We start from the raw sequence: 15,193 nt of genomic DNA on the forward strand, positions 1-15,193 counted from the left end.
AGGTCGACCGGTCCGGTCGACCGGTTAGTGAAGACAGGTTGACCGGTGAGTTATAACGTCTCTGTCACCGGTCGACCGGTTGTAACGTAAAATGCATGATGACATGGCAAAATCGACTCTGGATGCGATTAGAACTTTGGGAAACCTAATTGTTACGGAAGTATGACTTCCTAAACACTATAAATAGCCTATTAAGTCACATTACTCTTTAGATTACTTGAGAGACTTTTTGGAGGCTATTGATAAAAGATTCCTGAGAGGAAAAATTGTTTAATTCTCAAGAACAATTTTTTATTTGGCTCTTTTGTGATTGGAAGGAGATCAAGAGTACCTAGAGGAGATTAAACGACGTGTGCCCACCCGTACACCGATTGTGGAAATGAGAATAGCAAAGAAGACTAGTTGGTTGAGGCTCTTCCGGTTGCTGTTTAGAACGCTTAGATCTGTCAGACGTGCAGTTTCCTGAAATCTCAAAAGGTATGTTTTAGATCTTTAGTATTTATGTTATATAGCATCATGAACATGTTCTTGTTTGGCTTTGACGTTGATTAAAATTTTTAAATTCCACTGCGCACTCGATGCCATTAATTTTCCAACAGTCGCATCATTGTCTCCCACTAAAGTCTTTTCTTATCAAATCAAACTCATATTGATGGTAATTTCTAGATTAGTTCACAGGACAAATGTTTTCCGGCGGTTTTCAGTACACTGCTTAAAACACAATCCTACACTATATTTGGTAGAAATTAATACCGGTTTAGATTTAAAATCGTGTAGATTATTAGGGTTGTTTTATGACTTTAAAATATGTCTTAAAATAACTTAAAATCTAAGTTCAACATACGTGTCTTAAACTCTCAGTAAAACATGGTAACCGACAGTGTCAATTTCTGAGCCCGGCGTTACGGTTTTACCGAAAACGCAACTCACGTAACTCCGATTTTACTAATTGGTAATTAAGGATTTTTTTAAAATGTTAGAGTGCTTCTCAGAGCATTGCTAACAATGTACAGTACTCAGAAATTCTTATGAACAGAATTACGAGTCATAGTCGAATAAAAAATTTCTCTTGTCTTAATTCACGATGAGGATTATCGACCGAATCATAACATAAAATCTTCAACATAAAATTTTATATATAGAATTTTGAAATAATATTATTTATTCAATAAATCCTTCATTACAAAACATGTCATTATCTAAGAAATCTATGATTTAATTACTTAAATTATACTAATTAACATCAGGATTTTTTTTCCCAGTCATTACAGCGTCGGCCCAGCTCATCATTGTGTCAGGATGGACCTGGCCCGACCCACGGGCCCCAGCCCATTGTTGCATCTCTAGTTGATACATATGTTTCTATAGAAGAAGGTCGTTTGGACTATATTAGCAAAAATAAAAAAAAAATTTAAGATCTGACATTTATCAAGGAATTCAAGATGTTGTTATTGGAGGAGATACAAACGCACAAGCAATAGGAAAAAGAATTATCCTTCTTTCCAGTCACACAGGAAGTCTAAGATATATGATTCAAAACTACTAAGATGCAATGGCAATTTGTCAGCACTATGGAAATCTAGATTTATTCATAACATTCACATGCAATCCAAAATAGCCTGACATTATTAGAGCTCTAGTAAAAATATCAGGTCAAAAACCTGAAGATAAACCAGATATTATTACAATGATTTTCAAAATGAAATTAGATTATATTTTATCGATTATCAAAAATGAAAAGATATTTAGAACAATCATAGCACGTTACTCTATTTTTTCAAAATTTATTTCACTTTATCAATCAGAAACAAAAATAATTTATTACCATTTATATTTAATAAAAACTAAAACAATTTTTTTTTATTTTACATACTTATACGTGGTTGAATTCCAGAAACAAGGGTTGGCAGATTGTCATTTCCTGTTTTGGCTACACCTTGATGAAAAACTACGTGAACCATCATAAATAGACAAATTCATCGCTGGAGAAGTATTTGATCCTAACAACAATCCATTAGAATATAACGTTGTAGCTGGGTTTATGATGCATGGACCTTGTGGAATTGTTCTCAATCCATGCTTAAAAAATATCTATTTAAATACTTAACAAAAGGACCATATAGAAGAAGGGCAGTCATAGAAGATAATTATGTACAGAAAAATCTAGAGAAACTACTTATCAAGAAGTTGATGAAATAAAAAATTATATTAATTGCAAATACATAAATACCATACGAAGAAATGTGATGATTATATGAATATTTCATATATCACCGAAATCTAGCTATCCAACGATTGTCAATACATTTGCTAAAAATGCAAAACATAACATTTCACTCAAATCAACAACTTAATAACATAATAAGACAACCAGATATTCATAAAACAACTCTTACTGAATGGATGGAAACTAACAAATATAACATCAATGTCCAAGAACTAACTTACATCGAATTTCTAAGTAAATATGTTTGGAATAGCAAATATAAATATTAGTTTCCTAGGCAAGCAGGCCATACAATCGAAAGAACTTTTCATGTGCATCCAAGTTCTGAAGAATTATACTATTTAAAATTATTACTAAATCATCGAAAAGGAATAACAAGTTATGAAGCTCTTCTGACAATTAATAACATAACACATCCAACAAACCAAGAAGCATGCTAGAAGGATGAATCAATATTAGAAGCTTCATTCTGGTTAACAACACTTCAATTACGACAATTATTTGTCACAATCCTATTATTTTGCAATATAAATAACCCAACAAAATTATTTGAAAAACACTGAAAACTTATGACAGATGATATCTTACATAAAATTAAGACCTTATTCAATAACTCAAATTTTTAAATACCTGAAATTGAATTATACAATTTTGTATTATATGAACTAAAAAAATTATAAAATCTAAATTCATCTACTTTAACACATTATAATTTACCTCTTCCTACTGGATCGCTAATAGATGATCTAAATAATAAACTCCTAAGAGAAAAACTCAATTATGATATAAATAAATTAAAAGATGAGAATTCTATATTAGTACAAAATTTAAACAATGAACAACAATTTATTTATGAGCAAATTTTAAAATCGCTTAATGATGGAAAAGACACTTTTTTCCATTTATGGTTATGGTGGACTAGAAAAATATATTTATGGAATGCAATCATCACAAAAATCAGATCAAATAATGAAATAATCCTTGATGTTGCATCTTCTGGAATAGCATCATTATTATTACCTAAAAGAATAACTATACACTCTAGATTGCGAATGCCACTATCAACAGATAAATTTTTTACCTATCATATCAAGAAGGAAACTCAACTAGCAAAATTAATCGAAAAAACATCACTCATATTATGAGATGAAGCACCTATGATTAATAAATATTACTTTGAAGGATTAGATAAAACGCTTAAAAATTTGAGAAATAATTTTAACCCACCATTTGGTGGAATGACTGCTGTTCTAGATGGTGATTTTAGACAAATTTTACCAGTCACTGCTACTGGAATAAAAGAACGCATAATAGATGCAACTATAAATAATTCCTATTTATGGCCACATTTTCAAATTTTAACATCAACGGAAAATATGAGATTAAAATGCTATAATATTACAGAAGAAGAAAAAAGATAAGTTACAGCATTTTCAAACTAGATACTTACTATTGGAAATGGTATTGTTGAAGGAATAAAATACTCATAAAATAAAGATGATACATGGATCAAAATATCAGAAAAAATACAAAATACATATGAATCAAATCCAATTCAAAAAATTTCAACATTGATATATAATGATTTCGACAATTATTTTAACAACATTGAATATTTAAACAACGACCAATAATAACTCTCAAAAATAAATCATCTGATGATTATAGGTTGTGTCTTTTAAGATTTCTTGTTATGGTATTGTACCTAGTAGTCTTTGTATTTTGTCAAGCTGTCAGCAAATTGTAATTAAATCACAGGTCGCCCATATTGGCTTCCTTTCTTGTTTCATATAGAGATTTATATGTTTGTTTTGAGAGGCATCCCATGTCTTATCTTGGTAGATTTCCTTCATATTTTGCACAATAAACTGGGCTTTAGCTTGAGAAATACAATAGATTTGACAACAAATTCCAACCAGTTGTTCCTAAATGCTTGGAATTGGGTTGGGTATTGAAGAAGATGACCACGATAAAGTGCTTGTTTAACAAACTTGGATTGATAATAAAACAATATCTATAAATTTCACGACGAATTGTTTCTATGAATTCACATGGATGATTTCTTAATATAATTATCACGTGTAATATTATTTTACATAAGAGATTTATTACAACTAGCACGTGCGTTGCACGTGCTTATTCTTACTAGTATCTATATGAACACACATGCGATCGCTCTTTACAATAAATTATGTTCTTTTCTTTTCAGCTTGTTCGATAATTAGACTCCGTTAGTCCATATTTTAAGTAATATGTAGCTTCCAATTATTAGCATTTTTTTTTTTACGTAAATGAAAAGAGGGAATTAGTTGCATCAAAAGTATGAAAAATCCCCCAATTAAGAAATGGGCACCCAATTCCTACTATTGTGTGCAATGACGGAGCCAGGAATTTATACTAGTGGGGGTTAATAACTAAAACAAATAGTTAATAAGGACAAGAAGATAAAATTCTTAAATTTTAGTGGGGGTTAAATATGTATTACTATACTAAAGTTTTTATTTATGTAATATATTTTAAAAAAACAAAATAGTTGAGTGGGGGCTCCACTCACTTAGAGCTGGTTCCGTTCTTGATTGTGTGTTATCTTCTAAAGCACTTCAAAATTGGCTCTTTCACGGTGATACACTGATGATTTAAACTGTAGAGAGTTAGAATCTACAATTAAATTTATTTTATTTAGAAGGCCAATGGCCGCTTCCAACGTCGACCGTGATTGGCAAGTCGATTTGAGTCAATAGAGCGCTACAACGAGAATGTAAAGTGCGAGAAAGTAAATGAACACACGGATTTATAGTGATTCAGCTTCAATATAAAGGCTACGTCCACTGTAGGGTCTCGTGAGTTTCACTATATCTTGTAAAAAATACAACGACAATGGTGAAGAAGAGAGAATAAGAAGGGAGAAGAAGATTTAGAGAGAGAATCTAGAGAGAGAGGGAGAATTCGGAATATGGGTCTGTAAATGAAGAATAAGATGCCCATTCCGTGATCTTCATCCCCTTTTTATAGGAGAAGGCTAATTTCTCTTTTTCTCTTGAGTTGACTTTCCCTATTCCTTGTTTCTTTATTTAGCGTGTGGTTAATTTCCTCTTCAACATTGGTCAAATTCATGCCCTTAATGTAAGATTCGGTTAGAATGAATTTGTGGCCTCCAAGGAAGCATCTTTCCTATTTTACCTACGTGGTCCCCACAGGTCTCCTGGCATCATGCTTCTCCAGTTGTTCGGGCGCTAATCATAGTGATTGTAGCAGCAAGAATTTGCCTTTGGGAGGTTTTTCCAAAAAGCATTGACCCAAAATGGAGCGACTCAGAGAGGGTCGACCAGAGTGTTATTTCTTCAAAATGCGTCATTGTCAGGATAAGTGAAGGTATCTGTTGGGTCAGGTCACACAGCAATGACGAGGCCGTCGTTATGGTTCAGGATGAACCTCCTTGAATCGTTATTGTTGGTCTCCGAAAGATTTCAAATGCAGAAGCGTGTATCTACAGATCGTGTATAACAAAAATTTTCATAAAACTTTTGAAATACTCTATAGAATATATTAATTTATACGTGAATAAATTAATCTAATTAATTTATTTGCCTAGAGAACGATTAGGTCGATAACTTGAGTTCTTTGACCACGAACAATCCTCGCTCTAAACTTTCTAGGAAAACCTTAATCTTTCTCGTCTAGTCCTTGGTACCTGCATGACCTAGAGTGTGAGCTCTAATTTAAAATTATAAGATTGATCACTCGGTAATTTTCTCTTTCAATAATATCAACACATGTATGTGGTGGAACCGGGAATGGAAGAACTTTTCTTCCCTTTTTCTCTCAAGTTACACGGCTGTCACTAGAATGTTATGCACTGTCAAACAGAATGTTACATGCCCGTAGCAGCTATGTTACATGGCTATCTCATAGGATAAGGGAGAAAATTGTGTTCTCTAATTTTCTATTGTCCCCCATTTATAAAACACTAAGAGGACTCATTTGCTTTAACTTAAAGACAAAGCAATAGAAACTTTGCTATTTTAAATCTCATTTAAAATATAGTTTCCCATTTAATTTTAGAAACAAAATTCTATTTGTTCCTTATCTATTATGGCCGGACACTATTAATTTCGTCTCTTTGTTAAATTTTGGATGAAAACTATTAATTTCGTCTTATAAAAAGGTCCTTGAACTATCTTCTCTCGTTAGAAATAGCCCTATATTAAAAGTTGTACTAAATTTAATCCCTAAATTAAAAAATAAAATATGTCAAAATTAGTCATTTTTTAAATAAATTGATAGAAAACATTATTGTGAGAAGTTGTGTCAAATGTAGTTCTTAAAATAAACAAATATCAAAATTATTTTTTTTTATTACACATATTTGACTTTTTTTATCTACTTATTCACATACGTAACATTAATTTGTTTTAAGTGAATATATTTGCCCGAACATATTAATAAATGCTTCCTTATTATTATTATATAATAATTATAATAACTTTAGAAGCGCATACTTTATAAACATCTTTTGTATTATACCCATTTTAACCCTTTAATCTCCTAATTTATCTCTTTAGATTTTTTTTTCTATTTTTTTTTAGTAAAACAGAAATTTCTATAAAAAAATAAAATCACAAACAAATTTAATTTAAAACAAAATAAAACATGAGAACCCCAGCAAATTTAAAATTCAACCAAGAAGACAATCCTCATATATATCTTACCCATTCTTTAGAATCCTTTAACACCAAATTCAGGAAAAAGTGTAGGAAGAGTAAAAACAATTAATTACATACCACAATCCACAATATAACAAAATGTGTCCAACGATTATTTTATAACATTGTTTTACTATAACAAAAAATTAAAAAATGTATTATTGTTTATGTGAGGTTATTTAGAAATTTAATTGGTGTTTGTAGAATCACTCTTTTTTTCCTTTTGTTTTAATTTAGGGACTGCGTTTAGTATAACTTCTCTTATTTTATGTTTTTTACAACTATTTATTTACAAACCAACTAATTTTGTAAGTTTTTTAGGTTTATAAGTGTAAATTTTAGTACAACTTTTAACATAAGAACTACTTCTAAAAAGTTAATGGTTTACATTCAAAATTTAACAACGGGAATATTATTAGACATTTATTGAGTTCAAGGACAATATATAAGACAAAATTGACTAGAGAGACTAATTCTAGATAGAGAAAAAAAAAGTTCAAGAAAAAAGGGGACAAATACCTATTAAAATGCATGGGTGTAAATTTTCATCTTTTGCTCTTGATTTATAGCCTTTAGTCGAATAACTATATTAATTAAAATTGTATAGTTCAAGAAAAAAGGGGACAAATACCCATTAAAATGCATGGGTATAAATTTTCATCTTTTACTCTTGATTTATAGCCTTTAGTCGAATAACTATATTAATTAAAATTGTATTAATAAAAAATAAAAGGTAAAAATCTTATCACAAAGTAGTGAGTTCACAAACTGTCTTCAAATTCAGGGATTATTCATGAATTTTATTCAAAATTTTATACATATTAGAAAAATCTCAATGCTAAAAGAAAGTCCTATAATTAAAACTCAAACACATAATTAGAATTTTGTGGCGATTAAAGTAATATTGGTTCCATGACATGTTGATCTATAAAATATACAAGTTATAAAATCATATTTTTTAGCTACCTGCCTACCTTGCTAAAAATATAAATATATACGGAGTGAGTCTATAGTCCGGCCTTTTTTTGGCCAAATCAAAACATCCTCTTATTTTAATCGATACGATCAAAATGGACGCATGAGATTAAATTGAGAGCAAAACATATTTTTGGCAACCGTGTCAGAATTGCACCGGTTCTTTCTTTTTCATTTTTTTATTTTGCTTTTTCTCTCACCATTCCATCTTTAAGAAACTCATGTTTTAAAATACTCTAATTTTTCCGTTTCAACTATGATTAAGATTATTCTACTTTCTATGTGCTCAGATTCTTTCTATGTGCTCAGAATGCAAAAATAAACAAATCTAGAGTCATATTGCCTAGGTAATTCTTCTACAAATATTGAGTTTTTGTAAGATTCCTTGTTGAACTCAAAACTTTTTCAAATAATTGTTTTCAACACTCTATACAAATGCAAATTCAGATTTTGGTTCAAATTAAGCTCTTTGGTTCAAGAATTTGAATTCATCTTAAGACAAATTTTCTTCTTATGCATTAGGTGGAAAGAGAGGACCGTGAGCAAACATTCACATGACTAGAAGGGTAATCTGGATTTCTGGTAGATTAAAAAAATTAATGTTCTTGTAAATTATATAATAGTTTGACAGATTATAAAATATAATTTAGCAGATTATGAAACACTATCTCACAAACTATGACCGAAGGTTGATGACCATTGTTGGAGTCGGAGATAACCTGTCATTTTTTTAATTTAAATAGAAAATAGTATGGAAGATTAATCTAACAAATTATGACCCCTTACTGGCGTTGGTAATCAGTACCGAAGCCGGAGATAACATCTCATTTTTTGATTGAATAGAAAAGTAATCTCACAAATTATGAAACATAAGTTGTTGGATTATGGCTAGCAATCAACGACTGACATCGAAGGCAGCCTATCATTTTTTTGGGTGAAAAAATAATTTGTTATATCATGAAACATAATCTGCCAGATTATGGTCAGCGCTCGGCGACCGAATGACAGAGCCAGATGCAAGCTATCATTTTTTTGGTGAAAATAGAAAAATAATCTAATAGATTATAAAACATAATCTTTTAGATTTTGTCCAACGAGCGGTGACCAAACGACAAAGCCGGGGACAACCTATTATTTTTTTAGTGAAAACAAAAAAACAATCTGGTAGGTTATGAAATATAATCTGATAGATTATGCCTAGCGCCTGCGATTAATGCCGGAGTCGGAGACAACATCTCCATTTGTTAGCTTAGTGTTAAATATTTGATAGAATCTATGAAAATTAGAGACCAAAATTAGAAACATATAAAGTTGAGGAACTAAAACAATACAAACAAATAAAAGTTAGTTTACACAGATTTCTTCAAATTTTAACGCCTAGTTAACGAAATGACTGAAAATGTAACAAAATAAAACCTCAAGTACTAACTACGTGACATTTGAAAAATCAAGGACCAAAGTTGGATTAGAGGCAAACCTAAGGACCATTTTTGGCCCTTTTAATTATAATTTATTTGGTATCTAAATTACATTCGAATCACACTTCAAATCACCTCAAGTCTAAAGTTTTTAGTTTAAATTCCCGTTTCGTTCAAGAATTCAAATTGTGTGATTCAAATATCGCTTGGGATAAATTTTCTTCTTGTGCATTAGGACCGAAAGAGAGGACTATACAACCAATAAAAATTTGTGATGAATATCATGATTTTGTAAGATGTGAGTATTATGTATTCTGTTGATTTTTGTTTTTTCTCTTTTACCTTCATAAATACTAAAACTTTAAGTGCGTGTTTGAAACAGTTTTTTAAAACAATTTTCACGTATTTCGAGAAGTAAAAATGAAAATGAAAACGCAACGACGTTTGTTTAGCAAATGTTTTGAAAATGAAAATGCAAACGAAAACAATGAGAATGGTTTTTGTGAAGGAATTAGAAAACAGTTGAAGATTATTTTCACTTTTCTGTTTTCATTTTTTAGTACTTATTAACAATATTATAATATATTAATTAATAAACACGATTTTACTTTTTTATTATACTCAAAACAATCTCTTAAAAAACTAACCAAACGCAATTTCAGAATTAGTTCCAGAATGATTCTCAAAACAATTTCATTTATACTTTTTATTGAAAACAAAATCATTTTGAAACTAATTCCAAACGCACCCTAAATGTCATAACTTTTGTTGTAAATCTGATTTAGACATATTCTTCCTATGTGTTTGGAGCGAAGCGAAAGAAAATTCTCATCCATATAGTTGATGAAGATCTCTCATGGACATTTACATTTTATAAGACATGTTAGAAAATACTAAAGTGGCGATTAAACCGTTTTAGCATCACTATTATACTTACGGAATACGATATTGCCCAATGAAAAATAACATAGTTAATATGGATCTTGTTTTCTTACGTTCGCCCTACATACATATAGAAAGAAAAACCATCTCAATCTGAGATCATGTTTTAAACTTGTGACTTTTTAAAAAGATATGAACATCCTTTAACATCACGTTATACAGGCAGCAATATACCTGCCGAATATGACAATGCTCCATGAAAAATAACATAGCCAATATGAATCTTGTTTTGTTTTGTTCATCACTACGAACACATAGGAAAATAAAAATTGTCTCAATCTGAAATCAAACGATCAAGTTATGACTTTTTAGAATTATATAAACATCATTCTATCTTATGTTATACATGCAATACTATACCAACGGGATATGATAATACTCAGTGCAAAATAATGTAGTCAATATAGATTTTCTTTTGATCAGTTCGTCGCTACGAACACAGAGAAAAAGAGTTAAATTCATCAAAAGTCCTTAAACTCTTTTCTCTTTCTATAATTAGTCTATATACTAAAAAATGTAGCAACTTAAAACTTAAACTCTTTTACTGTCTCAAATTTGGTCCTCAACTATAATCCGTTAAATTTTGGATAGAAAATGTTAAATAATTTTGTAATTTCACCTCAAAAGATGGGTAGTCTCGTAATTTTAAAATATATGACCCAAAATATAAAACTAATTGAATCGTGTTCAAAGCCTAAAGCCCCTTTTATTGTGAAAAAGAGAAGAAAAGCAGAGAGAAAATCTCTGATGAAACTAATCAACTATGGAGAAGGAAAATTCGCATTGGCCGATTTTCAAAGGTAAATTTCTTGCTTTGTTGATGAAACCGGTTGGATTTTGATAAAGTCAGTATTTGGGTTAATTTTGGATGATTTTAATTTTCATGATGTTGCGTTAATTCATGGGGACATATATGATTTCGTAGTGAATAAATTTGGGTATACTTTACTGGTGTTGCGATAATGTTGGTAAATTTTCTAAAGTCTAGGTGTTGTTTCTCGGCCACTAGACCACCTCCAGGGGTTTTTTTTTTTCCAACCGTCTCTTCATAAATCAGTGGTGTTCAGTGGCGGAACCAGCTTTTCACTTCAGTGAGAGCGTACATTAAAATTTTTTTAACAAATTATGTTAATGGAGGCATATAAGAAAATATATTTATTTTAGTGAGGACATATATTATTTCAATGTGGGTTTAAGTGTAAAATTTTAAAATTTTTAAAAGTAATATTTTTTTTCAAAAAAATTTGAGTGGGGACGGTAGTCCCCACTGAACTGTACTTAAATCTGTCACTAGTAGTGTTCCTAGTGATTTATTACTAGTGTGTTTTTTATTTTTCTTTTTCCTTTTTTACACTTAACTCAAAATAATAATAAATTTGCTGTATATACTCTATTTGTAGGCTATTGTTTATGCTCTGTGTACTAGTGATTTTTTTTGTTTTTGTGTACACTAAACTCAAAATAGTAATAAGTTTGTTTTATATACTCTTTTTGTGATTATGGACTTTTATTGATTAATTTCATTGTATGAAGTTTTTATCGGATGGATTGGAGTTTCAACGTTTCTTTTAGCAAGAAATAGAGGGAAATAATATTTACTCAATTGTTTATAACTTAACTACTAATATGTCTAATATTTTCCATCTAAAATTTAAGGGAATGTAATTGAGGGATTAAATTTGAGATATTAAAAGAGTTCAGGGTTTAAATTGGAATACCTTTTAGTTCAAGGACTAATTGTAAAAAGAGAAAAAAATTTGAGGACTTTTGATAAATTAGAAGACGTTTAGTTCATGAATTAGAATTATGAGATTAGAACCATTTTTTATTTACGTGTATTTTTTATGAGAGAAAACACTGTAGCGAACCACGAACCATGATTTAAATCAGGGTACGAATCCCCCAACCAAACAACTCCTTAATCTCAATCTGAGGTCTAATATGACTTAAAAAATAAAAAAAAAATAAAAAAATAAAAAAAAAAACTTATGGCGCGATTCCTTAAAAATTACTACGTTTGGGCTTCACGATAAATAAAAAAATAAAAAAAATAAAAACTTATGGCGCGATTCCTTAAAAATTACTACGTTTGGGCTTCACGAAAGTGCAATAAAGAGGATTAAAAAAGTAGTAAAATCCTTACAAAATGACTTTTATGCCTTGTAGCACCTCATTTATTTACGAAAAAGCCATATACACAGTATTGAACAAAGTTGATAACCGGTCCAGCATTTGTCAAATAAAACAAGCGAAATCCATAACAAAAACCATCAACAAAAAAACATGAACCAAAAACATGTAAAAATTCAAAATAAAGCGACGAATAAGAGAGAAAAAAGAAGCAAAAGCCGGCAAAGGCTCAATAGAAGAAGCAGCCAAACAAAATCATCAGTCAAAGAGAAAACCACAGAATATCCAAAGCCTAACAAAAGAGAAACAAAAAAAAAAAAAAAAAACCCTAAAAACCACACACAGAAACCAAACCGAAAAAGAAAGAGCACGGGCAAAAAAGAGACCAAAAAATTACTGTACAAAAATAGAGAAAAGTGAAGTCACATAATAAGTAACCAAAAAGACTAAAAAACCAAACACTGAAATCATACCATTTGGGTATGCATAATAGAGGATGAATTGGCGTTTTATAAATACGATTACAGTAATGCAAGAGAATACTAAATTGAAACTTTTTATTCAATTTGTAAATTAACTGTTATCATGCAACCTTAACTATATATGTAATTGAACTAAACGTAAATATCATTTAGCTTATAGTAGTATTTGCATATCTAGTTTCTAAGTTTTATGCTGAATTTTTAAAACAATTTATTCATATCCTTAAATTTGACACAATTTATATTATTTCGCCTTTTTATAGATTTCTAATTCTGTATAGATAAATTTGACGAGTATTAATTCTACTGGCTTGTGTTCTAGTAGCTTTTAGGATTTAATAAGAATCCATGCTAGGTTTTGGAGCAAATTGCCATAAATGGATTTGCTTAACAGCGTTTTGTATCAAGAATTTTGGAGAAAAACAAATGTGGTTTCCATATGACGGTCAGATGCCATCATGACAGGATACTGCGTTATTATTAGAAACATCGTTGGCTTTTGGTAGGTTTCACTGGTCATGGGACGCGCTGCAGTGCTACGAACAGTGATGGATTTAAGTACAGTTAAGGGGATAAATTTTTTAAAAAAAAATATTATCTTTAAAAATTTTAAAATTTTACATTTAAGTCTCTATTAAAATAATATATATCCCTACTAAAATAAATATATTTTCTTATATACTTTCACTAAGATAATTTGTTAAAAAAAATTTAATGTGCACTCTCACTGAAGTGAAAGGCTGACTCCACCACTGACTGCGGGAACGACTTGGGCAGCGCCACGGCGTCTTGGGGCGTGCCACAGCACTGTGGGGCCGGAAAGAGCAGCGCCGTTTACAAATCCACCCTGGTTACGTTTGATAAAAAAGATGGGGATGGTATTACCAACTCTGGACCAAATCTACCCCGTTTACATTCCTAATTATCAAACGTACTAAACATAGCAATATTTAATGCTTGGTCTTTTTTGTTTTTGACCTTCTATAAAGCAACTAAATATATGAAAATTAAACTTATCAAAGAACCCAAGTACAAATTTTTTTTTTTTCCTTCTAACATTATTACATCAAACTTGTACAGAAGTATTTAGCAACAAGGGTGCAAACTGCAACAAAGGTTGCAAAGTGTTTGGCAGAAACTTCCTAGCAAAAAGAAAGCACAAAGTTGTAGTATTTCCATTATAAGTGCAGTTACTACCAAACCTTATCTGATTCAGAAACTCTTCCGAAACATCATTGCTTCCAAACCTCCCAGGATGTGGACCGCTTTTGGACCAATCAACCCAAGTAATAGTCCTATTGGAGTTCTCTTTTGGGCAAATAATGTTTATCAAAGTCGGGATATAATGTTCATCCATATAACAAGGAGGGCGACAATGTTCCAAGAATATGGGATAGTATTTGGTGTCTGATATAATCTCTAGGGCAATCTTCCGGCTGACCTCAAACCATTGTGAGCCCTTTCGCCATTCCGATATCGAAATTGTCGGAGACATTTCGGGATTGTATCGGCCACGACCGGACTTTCTCGGGTCGTCGTGGGAAGCTGTGAAGCTTTCGTGGGCGTTTGTGAGGTAACTGTATGTTGTTGTCAAGTTGAGCAAAGGGATGCATGTTTCGGAGAGTAATACGAATCGCTCGTTGGAGGAATCATCGAGGAGGGCGTTTGCTAAGAGCCGTCTTTCTGCGTCGACCATCGTCGACGTTCCCCATTCCACTGGCTGCATTGAAATAGGATGAAGAACATGTATCATTTTTTGTGCTACTCTTGTAGGTTTTTTGGTGAAACTATATCGTCTAATTTGTTAGATCCTTCTAAAGTACTAGAAGTTCTAATCTTCTTGTGAGATGACAAGTCCAGAATTAGCACCATAGTGTCCCATATTATAGAGTATATAAATGACAAAAAATTATATGCGCTAGTACTTGAAGTGTACCACAGTTCCATACTTCATGTAGTACATGACATTTAATTATAAATTTTCTCATGGGAAAACTGGAGGAGTCCGTTCTTTGGTTTAAAAAAGAAAATTTCATTTTGATACCCTATGTTATATTAAAATATATGTTTATATCAAAATATATGTTTGGTACTCTATATTTTTTATAATTTCATGCAAACTTTGGAGATGTGAAGATACCTGCATGTAATTATCAAAAACACAAGATCCTAAACGCATATTTTGTTATAACACAAGGTACCAAAATTAAATTTTTTTCAAAAATAGATGAGATTTTAGTTGTGCTATATATATATATATATATATATATATATATATATATATATATATACACACATACATATATATGGAAAAAA

General features: G+C 30.8%; 1 protein-coding gene across 1 annotated transcript in view; it reads right to left on the reverse strand.

Moving 5' to 3' along the window:
• Positions 1–13,943: 13,943 nt before the first annotated feature.
• The window catches only part of LOC21402855, a 2,993-nt gene continuing 1,743 nt past the window's right edge, over positions 13,944–15,193 (reverse strand). The window contains exon 2 of the mRNA XM_024164516.1: positions 13,944–14,597. Within this exon, the coding sequence (XP_024020284.1) occupies positions 13,944–14,597 (654 nt within the window). The remainder of the gene's footprint in view (positions 14,598–15,193) is intronic.

The sequence above is a fragment of the Morus notabilis genome, unplaced genomic scaffold, assembly GCF_000414095.1.
Source record: "Morus notabilis unplaced genomic scaffold, ASM41409v2 Scaffold2035, whole genome shotgun sequence".
NCBI lineage: Eukaryota > Viridiplantae > Streptophyta > Magnoliopsida > Rosales > Moraceae > Morus > Morus notabilis.